Source organism: Opisthorchis viverrini (genome assembly GCF_000715545.1).
Source record: "Opisthorchis viverrini unplaced genomic scaffold opera_v5_51, whole genome shotgun sequence".
Lineage (NCBI taxonomy): Eukaryota > Metazoa > Platyhelminthes > Trematoda > Opisthorchiida > Opisthorchiidae > Opisthorchis > Opisthorchis viverrini.
In genome coordinates, this window is record NW_008751707.1 from 332,495 (window position 1) to 359,736 (window position 27,242).

At 41.5% G+C, this 27,242-nt stretch overlaps 1 protein-coding gene across 1 annotated transcript in view; it reads right to left on the reverse strand.

Annotated features, from left to right (window-relative positions):
- Window positions 1-7,204: 7,204 nt before the first annotated feature.
- The window catches only part of T265_03516 (hypothetical protein), a gene marked incomplete at both ends in the record, with an annotated part of 49,438 nt that continues 29,400 nt past the window's right edge, over window positions 7,205-27,242 (reverse strand). The window contains 6 exons of the mRNA XM_009168028.1: window positions 7,205-7,264; window positions 7,292-7,499; window positions 7,942-8,123; window positions 8,525-8,748; window positions 16,211-16,501; window positions 24,456-24,564. Coding sequence (XP_009166292.1) covers window positions 7,205-7,264; window positions 7,292-7,499; window positions 7,942-8,123; window positions 8,525-8,748; window positions 16,211-16,501; window positions 24,456-24,564 — 1,074 coding nt within the window. The remainder of the gene's footprint in view (window positions 7,265-7,291; window positions 7,500-7,941; window positions 8,124-8,524; window positions 8,749-16,210; window positions 16,502-24,455; window positions 24,565-27,242) is intronic.

Here is a 27,242-nt window from a genome sequence, read left to right on the forward strand (position 1 = left end):
CGTCAAAAGTGTCCATCAATTAATTTCATCTAACAGCAAATGATGCACTTCTACTCAGTCGCTCATGCGTCATTCACACAAATACACGTGATTTAGTCATGCATTGTTCGTTTCCTAGTACACCACTACTGTCGAACTAACAGCGCTTGTATTATCGTTTTCCAATTTAGTTTCACCATCCGATTTACGTGACCCCTCCTTCAGTACGACTGGAAAGTGTGGGTGTTAAGCAATGACGCACCAGCGTCATGTTGTGTGTTGGGGGATCAAAAAGGGTTGAGACATTTGGACAGAATAAAGTTCACATAAAACGTGACCATTTGCCTAGAAATTGTTATTTCCAATGAAGTTGTACACTATTTAACGAGCTGTGTCAATTTTTTGCAGCTTGCTATGTTTTTCTTACATTTATGCAGATTTAACCACCATATAGTGTACTTTTAAACCTAATGCATTTGATGAAAACGCCAGAAATGGAGATTTGTTACAAAAATTTAAAAGTTTGTTCTATAGTAGATGATTTTATTGAATGTTTTTACCAACAAAAGGTACTTTTGTCGTCAAGACTACGAGGTAAGTCTTCTGAATCTGTGCTCATGTAGTTTAGGATATCTGTATGGATGAGGAAGCCATGCATGTTATTTTGATTTATATTTGAATGAACAGCCTGCCTTGAGTAACTGAGTGATTCGTAGTCGTTTGTAACAACGAATCGCCAGTTGAAGTTGTAGAGTGCTATAGATTCGTGTGTCCGACACAATTCAAAAGAAATGTGCAAAAGAAAATAATAAATTCTTGGTCAACATTACGAAAATCCGAGCTTTCATGAACAAAAAAAAACTAAGCTGCACGGGACAAAGACAAGAAGTTACCTGTAATTCTGAGAAAATTGAAATTCCATAACAATGTTCGGGCAACCGCACTATTTCAGGTAAATATTTTGGGAACTCAGAAGCAATTGATCGAATTAAGAAATAAAGGGAAGTGACACATGAGTCTCATTCTAATCATCGGTATGCAGAATATTACACCAGGATTATTTGTCACATCACATCTACCAAGCAATAAGGTAGCTAACATGCGGAGTGCAAGAGGATATCATGGGTTTTAATGGTGAAGTTTGAGAGAGGACAGAAATATCAGGGTTCTGTTATTCCACCCTTATTTACAGAGTGGCTGAGATGCACAAGCCACAGCGGTCGACGGGGCAAGTGCTAGCTTAGGCAGTGCCGCATTCTTATCTTTAGGACGGATAGGATCCACGCAAAAAGTGCCAGGTCAGTTGAATTAAAGTAAGATTGCAATGATCGGTTTGCAATCACTGGAATAAACCAAAATTTCATTTCACACTTAGACTGAGGAGATGAAGGAGCATGTACCCAAACCAGTGCACAAAAGGGGAAGTATTTCTAGAGCTAATAAACGGTACTCCTTAAAGAACAGCATCGACCAAAAAACCGGTCAAATAATTGTTCTATGATAGTAACATTTGTCATTGTAATTCTTATGTTCAATTACACTCAGAGACATTACCGTTTAAGTGCCTCTCAGTGTTCGATTGTAGTATTTTATGATATTGGATTTTTGAACTGAGTGTCCGCTAACCATATGGGGTAGACCCAAGGGAAATTTTTGGCCCTACGTGCCCTACGTTTGGGTAGAATTGCCATAGTAAAAACTGAGTCACGTTAGGATAAATAAGAATCACGTATGCATTGAAGGGATAACCAAAAATGGATGAATTCTGCAGAATTCCTAAAGTTAACTGTGCAGCTAGTTACATGCCAACGAGAATAAAACTATGCTTGAATTCCATCGAAACCTGCATGTCTTTGACTAACTATTTTGACCAGAATGGACGTGTTTCGGGACATGTTTTGGTTCAGTGGACCTCGCTAGTCATAGACAGCACCTAAACTTTTTTCAGTGAAATTGCGAACCTAGTTCAAGTTGTATAAAATCCCTGATCTTCTAGTAAGCATACTTCGTCTACCTTGGAGCTCCAAAGTTGTCCCAGCGTTTGAAATTCAAAAAGGTGAAAAATGTATGAGAAACCTGATATGACTCCGGAAACTGACAGCTGTTAAATGTTGTCCTACGCGTTCGGGTCGCACACCTTGATGTAGTGTTATAACAGTATGTATTCGGAAATATTTCACCGTCTGGATAGAACACCTAATGTCTGGATATACGGCGAAAAACGATAGCATTCAGTCAGTCTCGGTACGTTTTTCAACAAAATAACTCTTCTTTTCCCGTAGAAAGAATCATCATCGCAACCACCGACAGCATGCTATCAGCGTCTAACACTGATGCTTCGCTGCCACATAACCATGATTTATTCGAAAACCTTATTGTGAAGGAAAGAGTAAAGGTGGACAGGGAAGGGACTTAGTTCTAGCTTCCTACAATTATTCCGAGCTGCCTATACCTCCAGACACTGATTCAGGCAATGTGGATAGAAAGTGACAACAAGAACCCCACTGACATCAGTTGGCATCCCTATCTTGCAGCGTCTCCAACCAGGCGCAGTGAGGATTACACGGTCCCATCCTGGAAGCTGAGTGACACCGACAGCACACAAACGTTTTGTAATCTCCTTCATACCCTGTTACAAGTCAAAGATTGGTCACCAATTATGCTTCCGCCAATCTGAGTTGGGTATGGAAAAAAGCATTCTCCTTGGCAAACGATGGTTAGGTATACGCAACACATGTCCAAACCAACGCAGCTTCTGGTGCTGAGCATATTTTTCAATGGAAGTACCTGTTGCATAATCATTCGCTTTCCAATTGCCTCGTTAAGGATTCGCTGACACCAACCCATTTGGGCTATGGTTTTGAGGTAACGATTGTCGAACACCTGAAGACATATCATTTCTGCTGCTCATACAGGCCAAGTCTCACAGCCACACAACAAAACAACACGCACTTTAGCTTGATACACACGTCCCATGAGATTCAGCGATAGGTCACTTTGATTTCATAATTGTCTCAAATTAGCAAACGCGACCCGGGGCCTTGCAGATTCGTGCGTTGGCCCACACTACAATCAAAACGAATACACTTTTCAAGATATACAAAACGCTCCACAAGTTCCAAAGCCTCTTCCTGTATTGTAAGTGACGTGTTCAGTGACTACAATAACAGGAGCATGACCATACATACCAAAGGAATTTGGTCAGTTTATCCAAAAACACGTGCACCTCCTCTTTCTCTTCAAAGACGAGGACGACATCGTCAGCATATTACAGATCGGCAGGATTTTCTTCACAGGCTATTTGAACACCGGGGTTTTGGAGACCTTTCGACGTTTGTCTCGTGATTTCAACGATCGCCAGGTTAAATAGGAATGGAGTAAGTGGACATCCATAACGGACAACCCTTTGTACACGAAAGCTTTTAGAGAGCTCGCCGTATATTCTTATTCGTCCAGAAGTCTGGGAGTACAAACGATTCATTATGTTCACGAACTTCCGGACATCCGTTGGTAGGCAAGTGTGTCAGGAACAACAGACCGGCCAAACGAGTCAAATGCGCCTTGGAAATCCAGGAATACTAGAACTGTGGGTCGCTTACACGTATGGTGTTCTAGCTTTTGTCTGAAGATTTGGTCAACACAACCACCACCATATCGGAATCCCGCTTGCTGCTCTCGAGTTAGTGTTTAACGAGCCACCGTAAGGCGACGAAACAACAGTGACGCTAAAAGTCTCTTTTTGACCGTGGTTAAGCTTATCCCCATGTAGTTACCACAGGGCATTATCGCCGACTATCCTCAGTTGACTGGGACAGACTTCTTTTCCCAAATGCAAGCAAGCAGATCAGAGAGGAGCTGATTGAGGACCTCACCTCCACCATTGTGCAATGCGGGTGGAGGATCATCTGAACTAGAAGGTCGGTGGCGCTTGAGATAATATACGCATTAGTAAACATCTGAGGCCTTAGGCGGTCCCACGTTCACCGTTTAGGGTTTACGTCTTCTGTGGGCTCCAGATGAGTAACACGTAGTGGCCAGGTTGATTGTCATTTGAACTATTCGGTCCCACGGTTGAGGCTTCCTTCTTTATTCAAGATGGTTATTTTATTCCGATCCCTGATGGTTTCGCTCAAAGGTGGTTCCCGAAAACCGGCTGCATGGATTAACTGAAATACTCTTTGGGCATTACTGGCTTTCTTGGCCTCTTCCATTTCCTGGCTTTTCGTGTCCACCAGCTTAACGGTTGGGGCGCACACTCACTTTCACTTGACGTCCAATAATTCGTCACATCAAATTATATTCCGGGTCAACTGGGATATAAGCAGTGGCAGCGTTTGGTCTGATATCCAGTGCTTGAGTGCGCCTGGTGGTGCCGTGCCATAGATAAAATTTTAGCACCATGTAAATGGGTGCCAATCTTGTTCCAGTAAGAGATCACATCTAATGGTGAAGTATTTGGGAGAGACTCTAGTAGAAGATTCTATTAAGTTCGTCTAACATCTAGATCTGCCGGCCTCTCAGTTGCCCAGCGATTTGTCCGCACGGTACGCGGCCCTAGAAAAGGTAGGGAGAAGCGGCTCCGGGCGAGCGCGTGGTCGGAATCCACAAATGCGTTTCAAAACGACTGATATTCAGTGAATGATCCGCGCCATCGGTAACTGATGGCAATGTGGCCGAGTTGCGTTTGTAGCTGGCCTGCCACTGAAGGACACTACGTGGCCAAACGACTTAAGCTATTTCGGAAGTTAGGACGGCGTACAAACAGCCTGAGATCAGCACACAGCTGAATTAATCGTTCACCATTGTCCGTAGGTAGGAGCTACAGTCCGTTGGGGCTTACGCAGACACGATAAAAGGACATCGATCAAATTCCTCTTTCGAGATTCCTTCATAAACTTTGGCAGAAGAACCGTGAGTATCGGCGGGTATCCCGTCAGTCGAGGATACTTCCGTCAGGTGACTTAGGATGATACTAACCCCTGCACATCCTACCGTAACAGCCCCTGGGTTGCCCGAGGTGTGCATCCGGGAGCGAGTGGTGAATAATGGGGCAGTTATCTAAACCACTGTGCTTGCATCTTGGATTCTTGCTTCTGAGGTACAGCACACATCAATGCCAAGCGAGTCCAGTGTGAGAGTAATAGCAGCCTGCTGTTCTGCTTGCTTCAGGCTGCGGACATCAAAGGCGGAGAGATAAACCGCGCGTCGAGGCTTGAAGATTGATTTTTAGTTATCTGAGAATGCCAGCGCCGGATGACGCACAGATGTTGCTTGCAAAACCCGTGCAAGTTGAACAGAGTCACTTGTCATAACCGCTAAGCCTACAAGGAGGGACTTATTAATAGGGTGGTTAGAGGGAAAGAAGTATTTGAAGGAGAAAGAAGGGACGCGTTAGCAGTAGCCTGTTTTCGTTTACCTACCCCGCTTTATGCAAAAAGTAGTGCAACCCAGCGGATGGCACCAAGCGACGGTCGATGTGACATGAGTTTACTTGTATATATGCAGTTCATGGTTGTACGTGGACTAGGCTACTGCTAGGGTACCCACACCGAGATAGGAAGACGATTAGGATTCACAACCAAAATCTTTGGCTCAAAACCCGGACAGAAAAGCAGCGACGTTTGGCTGGAAATGCAAATTCATTGCCATTTCTACGGAATAAGTCGCCACAGTTTCCAACCCGCAATCTGGTGGACCGGGAGACTGTGTTTGTCAGACCTCTGACCATTGACCAAACTGTTATGAGAGAATCTCTGAGAGTTGTACGGGCAGCCACAGTATAGCTCAATGGTTCTCTGAAGTGCGCAGATCGTCACCTCACGCTAAGCTCTTGTCTTTTCGTGACGGGTCTGTAGAACGCAGCGACAGGTTACCTTACTATTTCGCGACGCAATTCAAAAGTATGGAGCACCACAGAACAGAGATGAGATCAAGCCCGTTCAAGTTCAATAACGTTCAGGTCCCTGGGTGCAGCGGTGAACAGTCTAGCTGACGAATAAATACTTTAAAATCACAATTAAGATAAGTTCGCTACAAATGATAGGAGCGGAAAACTGAGAAATTCTTGCAAGCTATTTTCCTCCACTTGATCAGAAGCAGAAATAATTTTAACTGTAAGAAGTGAAGGTTAGCAAGACGGTTAATCGTCCGAAGCTGTTCAGTCAGTCATGACGCAAGACGTTTTGTGCTTGAGAAAGTTTGAAAAATACTGATCAAGACTGAATAATCACCTAGGGACAGCATCTTTCCATGATTGCTATTAGGGACAGCTGAATGAATAACATGAAATCCAAAGCAGACCAGAACTACTGGAGATGCGAAGGTCCCTGCAGGATACGCAGCACAATTTTTTCTCTGATTCAGATGATAATAATTTCGGAGGACATTAAACAAATTCTGCAATGTTCCTAGGCATTAAGACAATTCAGGAAATACCAACCCTGGGGGCACGATACGTAACGGTATTCCTGCTTTTGATGAAAAAAAACACTATACATTTCATGTTTTACCTGAACGCTAGACGTTACTTCGATGTGTAATAGGCCTCAGAAGAACCTATTCAGAACCTACTCAGAAACCTATTTCATGATTCATTTCGATAATGGATTTTAGACTGCTTTGATGACCATCAAGTTTAGGCAGAGAAAAACTCATGTTGTAACTTTAGCCATTTAAAGGTCTCTCTGAAGTAACAATAACTGGCGCAGCCATAAAATGACCAAAACACTAGAAGACATCCGGAAACAGCTTGTTTTTCCATCATTTGGTCTGAGTGAACATGATCTGTCAGATGTCTTTTAGAATCAATAAATAAAACACAATACCTCTTTTTTCCTAACACTGTTATCGACCTTGGCTGCGAAGTGAACATGAGTGCAACCAAAAGTTGTCCATAAAATTTTCACTTTCAAAACCGCGTTGGAGGGGTCGTCTGGCCATCATAAACATCAAGAATTCTGTACAGCAAATAATCGTCTCCACGCAGCTCGCAACCAGAACCTATGCAAACCGGCGTGTCAGTGTGCAACATCTTTCATCTCTCTGCAGTATCAAATTCTGTCAACCTCCGGGTTCATATCACTGTGAATTATGCACGGCTGACAGTGCCTTCCTCGACAGGCGCTAAATCGGCATTCGCAGCACATGGCCAAGTCAATCTAGCTTGCAGTACTGCAAGCATTTTTGCGGTAGGTTTAAGCTGCTTTACCCGAAACTCGTCTCCTGATCACCTCATTGCAAATTTTCTAGTTCCAGGCGGTTCCAGCTGTAGGTATGAGAAACCAGTCTTAAAAAAATACAAAATGTCTCAAACCCTCAGACCGAAGTGGCCAGGTCTTAAACTGTTAAACAAAACACAGACTACATTGTAGTCTGACATATATGTCTTTTGAAGCCCTCTGAGATGCCTATTTGGCACAACAGGTGGCAAAACTTCGCGAACGCAGAACTTCGAGACTCGCGAGTTGACTTCCTCTGTCACACTGTCGTCAGAACTCGTGAAATTTTGGAGATTTCCACAACTTCAAATGTCTGTCCTAGAAATTTAAGAGGTTTGTCCAAAGACTGCACTTTCAGCGCCCTGACTTTCCACTTTGTTGAAGCAAAGCAAATACCGTAGAATTAGATGATCTTGGTCAGCTTTTCTAGTATTGCTTGCGCCTCCTGTTTTTCTTAAAAAATAAGAACGATGTTCATAGAGTTCTTGCCCCGGAAAGAGCTAAACGCCGGAGTTTTGGAGCCCCTTCATTTTCCATCTCATTATCCCAATAATAACAAAAGTAAAAAAAATTAAGAGAATTGACAGCCTTTCCGCACACCACTGTTTATAGGGAGGTTATTAGAGAGTTACCCGGTGGCTCTTATATGCCCACAAATATTTGACTACAAATTTGGCGAATTTTTGGATCAAACCCTGTTGTGCATGTGTGAATTAGAAGCTAAGCAGTATACACAATCAAGCACATTCCTAAAGTCAAGGAACACCAAGGTTGAATAGCGCCTTCTTGTCTGTCGTTGCTGTAGCACTTCACGAAGTGTGGAGATGTGACCCACATAGAACCTTCTCGATCGAAATCATGATTGCCGTTCTCGTATCTCGTCTTTTCACACGCCCGTAAGACGGAGCAAAATGAGTGACACAGACACTCCGGTTACACGTAGGATCAAGCTAGTTTATTTGTCACTGACACTCAAAGCAAGTACCATTTTGAAAATAGGCACCAGTACAGACGCGTCTCATTTCACCCTAACTATCTTTCAAATGAAGGTCAATAAGTTAGACAACCATCCACCGCTTGAGGGAGAAAAGGTTTCGGCTTATTCCCATTCCGTCGTGGGTTCGAAGTTCACCGTTGAAGTTTCCGTTTCGGATTGGGAATTTTTTCGGGCAATTTCGGTGGCTAGTTGAACTGATGTTAAAGATCTTTAGCTCAGCGATGGAGGATTTCTTTTTTGGAGATAGGGGAGACCTCTTTAGCACTGACCGTTTCATTTGTAAGTGGGTTCTTTGAGCCTATTGCACACACCAGTTGAAACATTTCCGTACCTTACCGCTCCATCCATCTCCCCAGATTTCGGGACCCGCCAAGTTTCCGGTAATCGCGGATGATCTTTTTTCATGTAGATTTTGATGGTTTGTCCAGTGGTATTGTACTCTCAACCAGGATGCAAATTCAGAGTGCTGGTCTGGAAACAATGCTTGGATCTGGTTGGCTGCGCTGTTCCACACGAGAAACGTCCCAGATTTTCCAAGGTTGCAGAAAGTGGCCCCTAGTAGGGGTCGAAACTCAGGTCAACCTCTTAATAAGAATAACTACGCAATGAGAAATCAAAAGAAAGGTATATTACTCACAAATCTCCCCTGATGGACTTTACTCTGCCGCTTTTGTAGGAACTTAATAGTAGCCTTCGTGCACTGGAGCCACATGCCTGCCTCTCTCTGTATATAGAGATAAGTAGCCTAGGAGAGGATCTCCTGCTTTTGAAGGCCTCTATGGTTTCATATTTTCCATCCGACGGTTCACCACAAGTCAGAACTCTTACCAAACAACGGCATTTCCCCAGATAATGCGCTACTTGTTTTCCTGTCTAATGATTTAGTCTTCCCATTTCTAGAGTTGAGCAATCCATCTAAAGTATAGATCACTTCGTTCATTGGCATGGTCTTGGGCTTTCATGCCGCACGTTTCAGTCGAAACAGTTTTCTTACTTCCAAATTTTCTTGCAAAATTCTTTTTTTGGACCGGGTCTATTAGCCTCTCCAATAAGCGTCACTACCTTTTTAGTAACACTTGATTCTCCGTCTTTTCGTCAACGTCTTCCCCAATAGCCACGATATCGCTGGTTATGCCTTACGATAAACAAACAACCTAGCAAGTTGTGGAGTTTTTCGGATTGTATTTCCTAGTAGTGGCCCATGTGAGGAGATTGGCTGGTTTAAAGTGATTGATTTTTTATAAATTTGCTTTGGAGAGCCTCTGAAATCTCAACAGTGCCTCAGTCATGTGTGTAATTATTACATCCACCAAAACAGAGGAATAAAAAGATCAACCTACTAGCGTCTCATCAAGCTCCACTGAGATTTCTCAAGAATGACTGACGATCAATGATTGGTCCACGCCAGGGATACCAGAAATTCAAGTTCGTGCCCGGTTTGCACAAAAAGTGCACCATTTGGCAAGGCTCTTTGAAGACTTAGTTCTTCCAAAAAGTAATTATTGATCAGTACACAAGTTTGTTAACCTTCACCCGTCCGTTTCAAATCGTGTATGGATTTGCCATCCGATTATGTCCAACTACTTGCACGTTCATCAGTCTGGAAAACAACAATTTGAGGCCTTATCTTGCTATACCAGAGCATCTCTAGGTCTTGACGGTCGTCTTTGAGACCACAGCGGCATTTTTCTTAGTATATAGACAGACAGTAAACTAGAAGCGGTTATATGCTTGCTTACCGGAAACTCGCATTGACTGCAAAAGCGAATATAGAGTGCATCCGTCAAGCAATCATACTTCATGTAGATGACATACAACTTTGAAAAACCAGCACAAGTAATCTTGCCAGCTTTTTTGGTGTGTGATATGCACAATCGGGAGTGAAATAAAGCTGTTATTGCTTTCCTTTATACGGTTATATCTGGATAGCGAGAGTACGCGCATCAAAATCGTCTAGCGCAAAAAGTATGAATGGCTGTCGAGTCTGTTTCACCACATAAGCAATAAAGGCTGGTAGAAGAACTTTGCGTTGGTGTCTGAAGAGTGAAGTGAGTCTGCCACACAGGTGGCAGACTAGTATTCTAGGTAGTAGCTCATAAATTTCTGAAGACTCCTTCACAACCCGCGACCGGCTTCGCCGTGTTTCAAGCTCATCAGATAGCTCCAGTCCCAGGGATTCCGTTAACTTAAGTTTATATTGTAAGAAATCTGACGAGTACACTCATTCACAAACCATTTTGGTTTCAACGGCAGACTCAGCTGAATCCAACTTGAATCTCCCGTTCATGGTACTCTGCGACTTCGGTTCAGGTGACTCTTCCGTGGGAATCAGATTGACATGTTGTCCAGTGTATTTTTTGATTGAGTACCAGGCCTAGGATGTTAGCCTGCAACTTCACTGTCGAGGGATGGAGTAGGGGAGGGAGATATGTGCCATTTTGAGAGGTTTTCTGCCATACGCTCGCCTGTATCATGCCTTTGTTCATTCTGTGTTACAAAGATTTCATGGTTGTCTGTACACATGTTCGCATATTCGGAAAGCATCTCTTTATGTAATGAAATTGAAAATGGTTTAACACAATATTCCGGAGTTATTTTGCCGTTTAATCACGTGAGAACTACTACTAGGTAAATTAACAAGACGAAAATATTGCCATGCGAAAAGTTTCTTTTGCACGTTTTGTCGTCAACAAGGAAGCCAATTCTGCTTACACAGATCAGGCTCAATTTTTTCGAATAGCGATTGCCTTAGGATATCTCATAACTCCGTTGTGTGTTTTACTTAGCACTAGATTGAATGCAATCAATTGATCAAGGCGATGCTTGCCCTGAATCATAGGACAGGCAACTAACAATCCCGGCAGTGTAGCCTGTTGTTTTGTTTGTCTCAAATAACCTCGGAACGAAGTTCAAAAAATATTTCGTCCAGCTTTTTACTTATGCAAACTATTGGATGGTTTTGTCAATCATTCGTTTTTTCGGAATGTGAAGCGACGGAAGGAGTTGGTACGCAGATAGCTTAGCAGCTCGAAGTTGTTTTTCACCCTTTTCTCGTGACTTTGTGCTGCCTAAAATGTCATCCAGGTGAGCTTTACACAGTCAATGACCGATTCATATTTCGGACCACAAAAGCGAATTTTCAACTGCTACTACAATGGTTTGAATATACCTATGTCTTGGAAGTTAAAAGGCATTACCATCCGAGCATAATATGATCAGTCGTCCGGGATCCGTAACCGGTGGATGCATGTGTAAAAACAGTTGATGTACATATCCACAAACGAAGTCAACTGTTTCGTGGATTGGTATAACCGTGAATAGCAAAGTGATATCCACCAACTTGGAGCACGTTACTGGTCAGAGTCATAAACCGGTCTCAGTGCATTCACCAGTCACTTTAACAGTTTGTGTTGTGAAGAGCAGGGTGCGGACAAAATTCGCCGCACCATATGTATGTCTTTGGGAGATAACACAGTTCTGACAGTTGAGTACGTATTGGTTCCAGCCGTCTAGCAACCAATCCACGTACGAAGTTCTTTAGTTGTTTTTATTATTGTTGCTGAGTTCTTAATTTTGTACAACAGAGAAGATCTTTCTCCATTAATCTTAAGTTGAACATCTCAGGATTGAGAGGGACAAACTGCGTCCGTAAATCAAAGGAATATAGCTTTTTGGTGGAGTACAATATTCTAGTCTAAGCGGTGCCTCCTAGTATTGATGTCTGCTGAGATGAACTGAGGAGAAACTGACAATATACTCTTCTGTATGGGCTGCCAAACCGGATCGTGGTCTGCACTGTCGTTGTTTAGTCGCCCGCTCTTTGGTTAAAATCAACCATTGCGTCGATCCAGTGACTGCATTCACTGTCGTGCTCAGTAAGTCACGGCTTTTCTGAGACTATTGCCGTCTGCAAATAGGATCCTGATCTGTACAGACAGAAACAGCTTTCCTTTTAGTTGACACTTCCATGAAAAATTGTATGGTAAGCTCTTGACACAACGACACTTTCCTAGATGAATTTACTCGGTGCCAGAAAGCGCCTGATGGGACGCGGCGAAATAAATCCGGAGTATCGTTCATTTCTCATTCCGTTCTCATATTTACCTCCGCAGATGATGTGCATACACACATCCACACATGTGCGCTGAGAAGCTCAGACTGCCACAGCACCCAGCTTGTTGAACAGTCAGTTTGGGACTAGACCACTAGTTTAATACCCTCCAGTTCTCTTTTCCTCCATCAGAATCTGCTGTTCAGACGCTCCACTGCCCGTCGTGGGAAGGTAATCTTATTATGAAACACTGGTGTTGCTGAAAGTCGGGGGATGCGAACCAGACAACAGTTCAATGTATTGTCAAATGTATCATTTATCTTGGGACAAAAGACTGGCATTTTGATCTTACCTCAACTATACTGCTGATATGACCATCTACTCTCCTTTCAGTATGTGCTTTCCCGTTTCAGTCCAAAATCCCATACCTGGTTTGGGATATAGTACCACATCATACGGTGACTAAATAGTTTATCTATTTTGTTACATTTACATGTGGTACGTCAACCACGGTGTCAAACTTGTCCAGTGAAACGCTTTTTTGAATCGAAGCCCTTAAGTTCCGATATACACAAACCTAGCTGCACAGGCTTTGAAGTCGCTGCCACCGAAGTTGTCCACAAGACTGCACCATGACATACAAATTTGGTAGTCATTATCTTTTGAGCAGTTCAGCTGTTTAGCTGCGGTGGCCTCCATCCAAAATTAACTTGGTGAGTTGCTCCACATTTCATTTGGTACGTCGCGCGTTTCTTCTTAAGCAGCGTTAAGTGCCGCTCATTCTCATATTTGATTGCTTGTGTTGCTATCCTCCAGTAGGGTTTTTTCCATCCACGAGGCTGATAAATATCTGAAGAACTTGGCGAGATCCTTAAAGATGTGCACTTTTATTTTTCTGATTCCCAGTTAATCAGAACATATTCATTAATGCCGCTACAGCATCTGTTCTCACTTAACCGCAACAGCTACGGAAACAAGATGTATCACTGACTTTCCAAATCAGGGGATTCACTGTATCCGAACCCATATTTCGTTATCATTCGTTATCTGCTCAGTCCGAAAATGAAAAACCCCCTATTTTTCAAAACCCATGTTTACTGCTATTCCCATGGTGTACTAATCAGAGGTGGAACTGCACTTCCGCACATAGGATTTCTTTAGAGGAAAAGTGCATTAGAAGGAACGGATGCTGCTCTCCCAATTCTCAAAAACTATTCTGCTTTCTGATCATACCGATGCTAACATCATGTTATAATTGTGGGTCCTGATAAATACCACCTCAGCCTCTGACTGTCGCCCATTCAGGCTGTCAATAGTTCAAGATCAACCACTCCCATCTTTTAACCAAGAATTGTGCTCGGGGGCTTTCAATGGTGACATATATCATCCACTGATTCGTAAATGCTTCTTTACCCGTCGAGTCGGCAATAACGACCTCAGAAGGAAAAATCTTCGAAAATCTCAACAAAGTTATCAATGCTTGGAGAAAAACACAAGATGCAAGCTCATGCTTTGATGACTCAAAATAATTTTTAGTAATCTTGGCCACTGAAACCGAAGACCTTCCGTATAATTTAAATACAATATCCCCCATTACCCACTTACCACAGGATAACTTGCTTTTCAGACAACCATACAAGTTACTTGAAAATATCACAGCTGTGCAATGAAGTTGCAATGTTCTACTTATCAGTATCACCTAACACCTCTCTAAAATTTCCCTATCTGGCACCCAACTAGCTGGCGAAATTTGATTCGACTGTTCTTTCCCCACCACAGAGCAGTTAAGAGAGACTTTTCAATTTACAGTCTAGTTTATCTCTTTGGTTTCGGGCTTTTTCTTGACCAGTCAGCTGGCAACCATACGTGACATTTTGCTTAAAACACCAACTCCACGATATCATGGATATCCTGGACATGTTTTGATTGTTCTCCTTATGAGAAATTATGCGAATTAAGTTATGACGATGAGAAACGCGATGTGACCAAGACGGACACTAAGATAGCGTTGAAAAGAAAGGCAGTCACACTTAATGCAAAGCGAAAATACACTCCTTCGGATGTGAATAGAACCCAACACATCTCGCTTATCACACGAGAGATCACTCGGGATCAGGCACCGTACGAGTGCCCTTTTGCTTCTGCGTAATATACCTCTCGGCTTCCGTCCAGAAAGAGAACGGATTCTGGTAGCCTAGAATGTATAGGTGATATATTTCCTTATCTGTATTTCCTGGAAAATGTTATTTGCGCCGCATTCCAAGGAAACACTGATATAAATCTTGCTGAGGCAGTCGAACCAACTTGCCTTCGTGAGACTGGAAAGTTCTTTTCCGGTGCAATAAAGTGTACAAAACACGTCGTTAAATACACAGAGTACTTATGACGAAGAAACTTAACAAGAGCACAGGTTATACAGGAAGCATATTAATTCAGAAGAAATGATATTTCATGAAAAACAATGGTTCTGAGTGCCTCCCATCTCTGCTGAAAGCCAAGTGGTGCCCATCTTTAAAATACGGTGACAAGTTCGATTATTTTGTGAAATGCTCATAGACATGGATTGCCGCTCGCGAAATATCCCAGAAGAAAATTTTTCCTGTATACGGCTTCTTTAAAGTGGATCCAGATACAAGTTTGCTCAGCAACCGATCGACACTCGTGTGTGATAATGGGCTGGACCGATAAAGCTGTGAGCCCAGGCACAAAACGTTTGGCTGTTTCGACATAAGATAATATGCACACAATTTTGGGTTCTTACAAGCTCAGGATTATTGTGCTAGATAACATGAAAACGCTGATGTCTGGCTTATGTACGAAATACCGCAAAAACGTTTGTCCTGCAATCATAACTGGTTGTCACTTTTTGTTTGATTTCATCCCATTTTTAAACTCACCTGTTGGCGGGAGAGAGTTTTCAGCCACTGCACATACCGCTAATAGTAGATATTCAGTACCAAATAAAAACTGCCGTGATACCGTCAACCTTCAGTGAGTACTGCTTGTAGTAACTCACTCAGCACTCAATTCGGAGCATCAAGGTAGAGAAAGATCCGGACTGCTCCGTTGCCGCAGCGTATTGGCACTTCCCTAATACTACCAACTGGAGTGACCTAGTACTGTATTTACTAATACAGGTAACTCAGTTGTGAATCACTAGCACATTAGCTGAGAGTTGATATTGTTATTAAGAATCAGTCAAGTAGAAGGAAAGCTCTCAGTCTTATCAAAATACTCACTGACCTCTTCATTTTCGCATTTGTAAGTTTCTCAAACACTTACCAACGTTTGATAGTGATATAGCCTACACTCATCTCGACAACTTCTTTGTCCATGATAGTAAGGGTTGTATTTTACAAATCTGGGGCACATTCCTAACAGTGAATTTATTTGCGTACGTTCAGATTTAGAGCTAGAGTTGCCGTGAGAATACTGATAAATTTGGACGACGGCATAGCAAATTCCACTGTCCCAATTACAGCGCTGATATCTCTGATTGCTTCTTTGTGGTAGGCGCTGTACTATCTACTTAGCGCAAATACTGGTCCTTAAACATCACAATCAGGTTGTCAGTTCATCAGCCATCTACCATTACTTCTTATTATGTGGTTAATTTGATACACCAATAAAAAATTTTGCAGATTACAGTCGGCAGGTGACAGTTTTCGTTCACCTGTCTTCTCTATGCAGAATGGAGGGCGATCCAGTATATGTAACCGCACAATGCCTGATGTATCATGAATTTACTCATGCTTGTCGTTGTGGTTAGGCTAGATGGCCTTCCTGGTTCTTAAGGCTAGGAAAGGTATGAGTGGATTCAAATAGAATCGAAGAACGTTTTGGTTAGAGATCGGAATGATATACAGACCACAAACATGACAAAACGCATTACATCCGGCGTTATTGCGCGGCATGAATTTTTATAGCATTATATTTCATGCATTGAGAGTATCGAATATCACCAACCAAGGTCATCACGTTTAACAGCTTGGTTTAAACGGGATAGCCTTTGCGTTCGCAACGTAAATCCATTGGTCCTTAACAAATGGGGAAGTGACTGACGTTGCATATGTGCCATCCAATCACGATGTGACAGTTCAGCATCGGCGGAAGATTGGTACTGACCGTGAGTTTGAAAAGTCGAGGGTTGCAGGTCCTCCCTTGGAGTGTAAAGTAGGGCGTCATTTGGGAAGTAATCTGAAAGATCTTGTTCTTCGTGAAGTATCGGGGATATGTCCAGTTGTCTAACACGATCAGCTGAAACACAGCCACATATTATTAATCGGCACAGTCATTCTGGTGGCACAGAATGTGTGAGGCAGTATTAGACAGCAAATTAACCTAAAACATTGATATGAGTTTGTTTTGCGGCTCATTTTCTCTGATGAGCTGGAGTATTCGACAGGTATCACCGTATATCAAGAATTGGACAGACGCATGTCTGACATGTGTGAAGCATGTTCCTAAGCAATAATGGTCAGCCACTATGTATCCAAAAACATATAAAAACAGCCTTTCTTTCCAGCCACCACTGTCCTCCCTTCGGAAATCTAATAGATGGCATGGTTAGGGACATAATTAAGAAATAGTACAGCTTAAGTTTCAAAACGGCTCTCTGCTTAGCATGGTGGCCGGAATTCTTGTGACGACGTTATTTCCGCTGAAAAAGGCCTACTTCTCTTACTCAAAATCCTCTGATTTACTGCCACACATGTGCAAAGCTTTATTGTAAAATGAACTCAGTGTCTTTCCATTTCTAACTAAAAGAGGTATGTCTGGACTGAATAATAGACAAAACACCCAGAATATGGCCAGAATGGTCTTTCTATATTGAGGACATGCCCAAAAACGTCTTTCCTCAAACGGCAGTTTAACTGTCGTTAAATCGGATGTTCACAGTTTTTGACAGCAAACGCCTATCTCTGAATCGCAGGTGCGCCAATCAATGCAAGGTTCGTAGTAATGAGTTATGCACAAACTGTAGGCTGAATTATTCGTCTCGTTAGGTGCAGCCATTGTGAACAATGAGAACGGGACGAATGACTTATTGGGATTTAGTCTGTCTGCTATTTAATAGCATCTAAAACTGTTAGAATAATTTATTGAGAATGATACAGTTTAAATGGCTTCACTGTTCTAGAACATGTCATTTTGCATATCGTTTCATATATTTGATCAGTAAGTATTGAAAAATAATAATAATTATTTTTCTTCATTTATTTATATGTTTGATTGAGATCCTGACTTCGAACTTATGCCATTATATCTATCCACAACATTCTTGATGCTTTCCGAGGAATCAAGCTGTCATGATTGCTCGTTACCCAAAGACTGCTGCGTGATGAATATATCATTTTTGTCTTGCTATACGCAAGTTACTCCTCGTTAACTAGATGCAAAAAATAAAAACAACTAGATCGATAGTACCATACAATGCCGGGAACAGAGGCCGGGGTCAGCATTACCGTCAGTAGATAAAAACTACTTACTCCAACCTTAAGGTATGCAGACACATGACCTACGGTTTCAACTGCGGTTGTGCTGAATCATCTACCAACGAAGGAATCTATCTGGCTTTGGAAAAAACAGTGATAACGGGTTGGTTCACCGGCTGCTTTTACAATTTAGATTAGTATCTTGATGACCAAATGTAGTTAAGTCTTTGGCTGTTGTTTCTTAAGTTACACAGGGTTTTTGACCGGAAGTTTATCTACTACGTGGAAAGAGCCGCTTTACCCATTTTATCCATCCAAACTACCAATAAGCTGCATACGCTGTCTCGGGAAATTTAAAGTTAATGACCTTTAGTCAAACGTTTTCTTGTGGCCAGCGAAATTCGGGCGCCTTTGGTTAATAAAATTAACTTTGGGAATAAACTTCAACGACACGAACAAAGTGAAAATCGGTATAATTCCTTTCGTAAACGGGAAGTGCTATTCCAGTGCCTCGACAGCTGCGGCTGAGGACGTTTGAAATTTAAATTTTTAGTTTCAGCTCGCGACCTAATTAGGTTCAATCAAAGTCGTAGATAGAAGGCACACAAAAATTACGGAACTGTTGACTGACGACTAACACTAGTACATTATCTATGGTGAAGTACACAGACTGAGTCATGCAACATTATAATGTACTACCTCACCTGAGGGAATGTTAGAGTTCTGACATAAAAATTCTGCCGAGCGAACTTTGGCATTGTGTTACTAGTGTCAAGTTTCAAAGCCTCAAAATACTAAAGCATATATAGCGTTACTTGAACGGAAATTTATGATGGTGATACTTTTAATCGAAACGGTCAGCATAGTTGTAAGTTGGTATTTTAAATTGTCAGCTAGACATACGTTTTGAACATGTGGCTGAATGTTTGCTATCTCAGGGAATACCGTCCACATGCATTCACAATGTACTACCGTTTTAACATGAACCGTGCACAATATTGGGTGGATTATAACAGGTGACCCAAGTCTAGTACTTTTTCGACGTGAATGCATGAAGATAGGAGATGGACAGTCACGCCAGAGCAGTCTGGGAACTAATTCGCCTCTTATAAGTACCTTGTCATTTAAACCTAATAGAGCAGTTAGATTCGCAAATCATGTGGTGTGCTTATTTGATATGCACACTGGTAGAAAAAGTTGATGCAAACCACACGCAAAAACGGAGAAACACTGGAACACTCAGTACAAGTGTCATGAGTAGGTTGAACAATTCTAATGCAAAAAATAACGTTTTCGTTATCCACTTAGAGACTCACGCATATATCCAAACTTGCAGATACAGCATATTTCCTGATGCAAAATGTTTTATATTTGCTAATTTACTGTCAACGAGGGTTAAAAATTTAGCATATGGTCAAACATAGAAATCAAGAAACTGCTTCAAGATTGATTTCCGAGAATACCCTTCTGGGCCTGCCACGCTTGACGAAAAGTGAAACGCACCAAAAGCAGCACTTCAAAACAATGGTGTCCAAATTTCTGAGCAAACGTGAAAAATATGTTGTCTGAGCTACTTTTGAAACTTCACATGGAATTTGTTGAATTTTCGTCTATTATACGGGACTACTCAGCATTATTCTATCAGTCCTGATTGTGCATCACTGTCACCGAAGTCAGAGGCGTATTCTACTCTATTCTATCTATTCTATTTTGCTAATTTACTGTCAACGAGGGTTAAAAATTTAGCATATGGTCAAACATAGAAATCAAGAAACTGCTTCAAGATTGATTTCCGAGAATACCCTTCTGGGCCTGCCACGCTTGACGAAAAGTGAAACGCACCAAAAGCAGCACTTCAAAACAATGGTGTCCAAATTTCTGAGCAAACGTGAAAAATATGTTGTCTGAGCTACTTTTGAAACTTCACATGGAATTTGTTGAATTTTCGTCTATTATACGGGACTACTTTATTTTATTCTATCAGTCCTGATTGTGCATCACTGTCACCGAAGTCAGAGGCGTATTCTACTCTATTCTATTCTATTCTATTCTGTTCTATTCATGGATATCAGTTCGTTATTCAGTTTATTCATCCGCATATTGCAGTGCTTATCTCCCCTCTACCTCATTTGTGTTGTAACCCTTCATTATTTGCTACACATGGCTTTTGGTAGCCTCCAAATCTGTCCGTGTCCACCCATAGGGACAGGTGCAGGCACCTCCGCACACACACACACGTTCATCGTCACACTCGGTGTGACAGTTATCTCCGTTCGATTATCGCTCCCGTGGTTAATCGATCGTGGACTTAAATTGCCTTGCGGTCGAATAAATCCTGTCTTTCGATAAGTCGAACTGCGGGGACCAGCTTGTATGAACCTTATGAATAAGCTAAATATGTATGGACATAAATCACTTGTTAACAACTTGACTATTCTTTGCTATTTTTGCTATTTCGTTTAACTCGAAATTCAGAACCCGTATCATGGACTTTGATGAATGACAATGTTTAGGTGTGGCGCAGTTATTTCTCGGCTCAGATGTCCTCCACAAATGGCCAAGTGCAACTAAATACCATCACGTGAATTCCCGAAATCTGTTAATTCATGCGGTTTTTGAATTTTTCACGGCTGTGGGATTTAGCAGACTCTATCACGATAATTTACTTTAGATAGAGTTATCAACTCCCAACTTCTCGACCATTATCGACCAACTTTGTCGACTTGGTCTGTATACTTACTCCAATATCTTCACTGTTTGGTGATGACACAAACATGGGATACCAGTGCTTTCCTGCAAGATAATTGTTTTTCGAGCAGATTTCTATAGGGCGTTCATTTGGCCGGTTAGTTATAGTATCAGCCTCAGTCGTTTTGATTACAACGCCATCACTCTGCAACGACCAAGCCGTCACTTTCGCGAGCCGTCTCGTGGAGCAATATGGATCCGAAAGAGAAACACAAATGAACTCAGCCTTTTTGCAATATCTGGTTCAAAACCCATTTGGTTTTAACTAGAGTCCCAGAAGAATCTCACCTGAATCTTTCGTTTATGAAAATCTCCAGGTTGAATTCAGTTACGGCTGCTGATATAATCATATCAGCTTTCAAATGAGCATGGATGGCAAATGGTGCAAGATTAGGGTGCATTAGGTTGACGGTTGAAGGTTGTGCAAACCGACGAGCTTAAAGAGGAATGAATTTGTTCGCGGGCTTCTAGAGAGTCTCCACAAATCATACGATTAACGTGTCGGCGTGATAAAACGAATTCTTCTGTTTATTGTGCAGTCTTCCGGCAGCCAAGCCACATTTCTGAGGTTGTTGGTCAAGTATTTGTTAGAATCATACTGAACAATTTTCCCATATTTCGATAACAAGCACCTGTACTCAAAACATGCACGCAATCCTCATCTTGCATTGTTAGCGGCGATCAGTGATGCACTACTCGATCTACTCCAAAGACTAGCTAGCAAGCTGGGAAGGCTACAAGATGGCCGAGCTAAAAGGAAAGATGAAACCTGTCAGTATAATCACATAAGTATTTCATTTAATGCAAGGTGAACTGATGTTCTCTGTCATCAGAACTGTTCATATCTTCCTATTTCAGAGCTTTCGCGAAATATCCAAATTCATTCACTGTAAATGCATGAGCAGATTTGACGATGAGAATAGCTACACGCTGATACGTTTAAATAGGAAAATACCGGTCTTCGCTGCAAATTTTCAGATTTTTACTTTTACTCCATTGAAAAAACACGATCCTCCTAACGTACAAGAAACGCAGTTGGCCTGGATTTGGGGGTGATTTTTACTATACGAAGCACAAACAGGGATTACACTCTTTGTAATAATGCTGTTACTCAACTTTACGCTGCAATCCGATGGCAAAATAACAAACCTCCCCTCGTACAAATGCATACCACTCTGCAAATAACTCGGAAGTCAGGCCCAAGCACGACTTTACATTAACTGATTTTAATTTTTCAGATATAGTAGTAACAACAATGTCTGTTCGGATCGGATTACGGCAGTTCACAAAGAGTCTGATCCGTGTAATGCCACCATTACCTGCCTATATGACCCAAAGTGTGCGAAATCTTAGACCCAAGCACAGGGCCCTTAGACACAAGGACACGAAAACGTCCTAAATGCTTCTCATCAAGTTCAACCCCAGAATCTTGTTTCTCCGGCTTTCAGCATCGTTTAGCATGGAATGGGTACTGCTAAAATTAAAGTAAAAAACAGTAAGCACATGATGGTAAAGGCGGGCCACTCTCAATAAGATAGGTGTTGACCCCGTTAAAACAAGTGTTATCCTTTGGAGCCTTTTCACTCCCACACTCACCAATATGGGTCAATTCAGCACCTTGAATACTACTGCATAACTAACGCAATAGTTGAGCGACGTTTTTTATGAACTGGCATAGATTTTGGCTTGGTTTATTCGTCATTTAGCTGTGTACATTTTCTCCACTGCACTAATCAAAAGGTTGTGCGCTACGCAGTGTCTAAACTCTTCAACAGCGGAGATCGTTTCATCTGGTTATTTTTGAAAGCGAAGGAATAGATACGGACTTTTCTGAGCAGTGGATGAAGCCTCCGGAAGCCAACTTCGTTTATTTTTTTGGACGAACTCTCTGCGGTTGTTGGCTGACATCCGCTCCTTACGAATATTCACTGCAACTTAAGCTGAATGCGCATGACAAAATATAAGAACAAGTTGGATGCGAAATGAGACACGGCGGATGTTACACTGATAAAGTAATCTGTTTCTCTCTGTTGATATTGTGAGATTTTTAATGAGAATTTCATCCTGTGAATGAGACCTGTGATTGAAGAATGAGAGGAGCTATATCTTGTACAATTGCCAGTTAATCACACCTTTGATGGGGGCTTTCGGCTTTTCAGCATAGATTAGCTTCACTGACAGGTCGGACTCACAGCTGGAAATTACCGAACCTCCTCGAGTCACCATTAGCTTACAAGTGGCTCAGAGAAAAATCACCTCACAAGATGAGCGACGCTTCCATTGGGCAGCCAGTAAATACGTAACCACGTGATGTGGTATCTGTGACTTAAGGATGAGCGGCATTCTATCTATCTACTGTTTGGAAAATCATGGCCAAATGATTAGGTGATCAAGCTACCAACCGGGAGGTCTCAGGATTGACGTTCTAAGGAGATTCGGCTTGGTGATCCTCAGTAAAGGAAAAACTGCAGTACAATACCTCTCGGCTTTTCAATATTGATTTGCATCAGTAACAGGACAAAATCTCTATTAAAAGAACAGTCTTACATGCAAATAGTTTCTTTGGCTTTTCATGGATACACGTTTAAGATGGTCACTTTTCTTGCTCAACTAGAAACTTGCCTATTTCTAAGAAAGAGGAGAACATCACTGAAGAAATCATTTGAGGTCAGTATTTTAGACTGATTTTTTTCACAGAAGGATAACATCACAGTGATTTACTTTAAAGAACAATATTTTTGGCTTAACTGCTTGGGTGATCTAACCAGCTCCTGGACATGTGGTTTGAAATGGACTAACCTAACGTCGTGTTTTTTCTAGATGTGGTGGCATCCAAGGTTTACTCTACTCCAAGTGCTTCAAGAGACAACTAAATAATAAACCTCCTAGAAGTATGTTCTGCGATAAGATAGATGTCTAAAAAGGTTTGTCTACGAAGCCACTTGTATTGTAGAGTTTAGTGTTGTTCTTTGAAGTAAAAATGCAAAAGGCCAGGATACACACTGCCGGTATAGGGGGTTCATCTTGTATCGGTGGTCTTTTTGTGGATTACTGTGGCTTGAATCACTAGATGTCACTATTGCTGTTGCTCCTCTAAATCCTTTCATCTGACTTATGCGCGCCAGGACAGCTCTCTTCTAACTTTCTAAAACATACTCCCAGACCAATATTCTACATTTATTACTTTTCAAATACACAACTAAGCGCACTTCATATTATCCTACAGAAATTTATCTATCACATAAAAGGCCAAAAGACCTTATGTATGATTCCATTTATTAAAGCAGATTAATCAGAGAAGCACTTCCGATATTTGTTGTTTGCTTTTACTGGATTTCATTTCCTTACCTGGTCGCACGTTCATGGAAATGATTTCCATACGTGACAAGAATAACAAGTGCGCGAGAGCAGGGTTACTCTTCAGCCAAAAGATGTTAAATTTAGCTGTAGAATATTTTTGCCGTGTTGTTGACCAAAGCTTTCCGGCGTATTCGCCCCTTGCCTGTATCTACTCAAACTATGTCAGCTATTTTTTACACCGTTTGCTACTCAACTAGGTGTTTCGTCACTGCTCCATAACATCAACTAAGAGTGTCTATTATCCGCGGATGTTTATGATACAGTCACTTCAGGAAACTGCGTTACTGTTAAAAGTCAGATGGTTCAGTATGAAAATTTGGATATGATTTTACTAAATTCGTGGAGTCCATTTACCGTAGATATCCTGCGATTAACTCACTGATCTCGTCAACACAACTCTCTAATACTGATCAACAGCAAACTGATCCTTTTTCAACATGAAGTAAATAATACACGTTTATTTTTATAGCATATTCCTGAATGTGATAAAAATAATGAAATAGCTCGATTTTCGAAAGAAAAGGTCCCTATAGGTTCTATATTTTCACGCACTGCCAAATAAGACGTGGAATGTGTCAGGTAATAGTGTGCATAATATCCAAAAATAACGTGAAGAAGAATAAATTGCCAGAATAGTTGTGGAATCTGGCATAATCAGAAAAACTCACCTAAGTATGATGATGTCGGATAGCTGATTACCGGGTGAAAAATTATCACAACGGCAAGTGCAAACGTAACAAGAATTGGCATCATTTGAAATCGTCTTGGCCATATAACCTGTAAAAAATTGAGGGAATCAGAGAATGATGAGAGGATGCCAGTCATTTTAAATGGGAGAGGGACAATAACGTGTTCTCGAAATGTGAACTAATTCCATAACACCTTACAGGATCACAGCGTCGTTCACGAGTCCTAGCTTTCTCAGTTGCGTTCTGACACTTCTTTATTTAGTTTAACCAAAAACTGCCGGGTAAGGTCAATAAATATTCAGTAAGAATACTGTGTCCACTAACCGCCAGTTTGGTCGTCTGAGCAGCTAAATGGCTTGTAGAAAGTACCGGTTCATCTTAGAAAATTCGTAGCTATGAAAACCAGTTGATGAGCGCCTGGTGCATGGAAAGGTCGATTAGAACCGGTGTTGCACAGTGAAGTGTTGACTCGCTGCAAATTTGCAGGCCAGATAAATTTTTACACGTGATTTCTTGTCTTGCGGATTGTTGTGCATTTATTTTAACTTAAAGATTGGAACTCCCGACAGGTTGTGACAGAGGATTTTGGGAAAAGGGAATCATACTGCTGGTAGGTAATAGTGAGGTTCTCTTGGTCAGTTACACCAAGCCAAACTCAGAACTGAACCAGAGTTTCGTCTTACCGACTCCGCTTTGTAGTGTGTCTTTAAGGAGATGAAGTCTATGATATATCTGAAACCGCCTAGCCGCCCAAAAGAGATATTTGCAGCGCCTTATGTATTTAAGTAACCTTTCGACGTTGAAAAAAGACCCAGTCATTCACAAGGCATAGCAATTTTCATCACAGCTGATGAAATAATGGATACTCGCAACAAAGTGTGCGGTGAAACGAGGCACTCATTTTCATGGATAAAGTCCCAGTGCGTATTATCACCTTAAAAAACCAACCCGCCTTTTTCAGTTTCTTAATCAACTCGTGTAAAAAATGTTAGAAAAACTATGATGTCCCTACTGAAGTGAGAAAAATGTTCAGTCTTTAAACTGTTTAACATGTAAGAGGTTAAAAGAGAAAAGATAACTTCACCTTCTTCCAACTTATGGCTAGGGCAAGTCAAAATATAAAACCCTCACAAGAAGTGGTGGTACTTGCAGGGACTTTTTCCAAATTTTAAAAGCACGCTTTCAGTAGTCTGAAGGTTTTCAGACCTATTTGTCTTTATGAATCACTGCTGCATCGTTTGCCTTCAGAATAACATGACACGTTCCTGAGTTTTAAAAGAAAATTTAACTTCGTCAGCAAAATAAAGTGAGGTGAACATGATATGGAAACTGGAACTGATATACTCTCAAATTCTAAGGTTGCTGAAAATTCTTCGACGGCCCACTAACGGTCTTGTCCTTCTTAGGCCTCGTCGTATAGACACCATCTCCAAGTTCTAAGTAACTACACGCTTTTTTTGAATGCCAAACTTTTCGCAAATGTAAAAATACACTCACTTGCAAGTTACTTTTTTGTTAGCAGAAGACCTAAACAAATCTCTCGTTTTTGTAAGTGATTCTCAAACTTTAAAAAATCCCCTTAAGTGGTATACGTAATGCTAAGCAACACTTCCTCAGATGAGTGCACACAGCCGGTTTTTAGCATGGTTGAATTGGTGCGGCAATCGTTTCGACGTCGGATAAATGCAAATTTACTTTTCTCCATGAATAATTGAGCAATGCGGTGAAGAAACGCTAAATTTTACTGCTGGTTAATTGCGGTTGCTTTACTGTGTGGCCCTCGATTTTTGCGTGCATGACTGTAAAACAAACATCATTTTCTCGATTTGCAAGATCTGCTAAGTAAAGTGATAAATAACCAACGGTTATTAAATAAAGTGACATAACCCTGCAAGATGTCCCATTTGCAAAGTTGAAAACTCCGTGAACGTTTGCCGGTAAGATATCCAGCTATAATTTGGACCTCGCAAACGCAGGCTTTAATCAAATAGGAGGGTACAACTTATTTTGTCGTCTTCAAAAACGGCGCTACACAATGAACGTGTGCGTTCATTCAGGCATCAGCCAGATGGTGTTTGACTGCCCCTGAAATACCATATACAGTTGTCAGTAGGTGGACCCGAAGCGGCTCTCTGAAATGTTAGGTGAAATGTTAGTCATGTATAGGTATATGGAAACCATGACTGCCAGAATAATCCATGTGGCATTGTTTGTGCAAAGTGAGAGCCATGAGTTATTCGGATGCATTTTACTCCGAGGTAGCTGACAGTGACTCTGAAATCTAACTAGAATAAATCACAACATAAAATATATGTTGTGTTTCACGTTACGGTAGATGGTTGCATGTTTCATCTGCCTATTTGTTGACTGACTGTTCTAGCAGTGCCATGTGCAAACGGGCCGTTTGCAATTTACGCTGGAGATAGTCATTCTCATAAAGGTGATTTATGATGTTGTCGACAAAATGCTCATGGCAAGCAAAGAAATATGCGCTTACACATATGAGCGCCTGAGGAACGGCACCTGAGTCCACAAATTCTGATTTATTGACTATATAGTCTAGGCATAACTTCCTCTCGAATTCGTCACCATTGGCGTTCATTATCACTTTTCACTAGGTTCACGTCATAGTACGCAATATAGTTAGGTATCAGCGCAACTGTCGGTAACTCGAGCTTGGCAGAAAGCCAATTTCGCTCGGCCGGAATAAATTAATCTAAAGTTGTGCTGACTGACTATTTAGTCCGGTTGTTTGAGTGGACTATG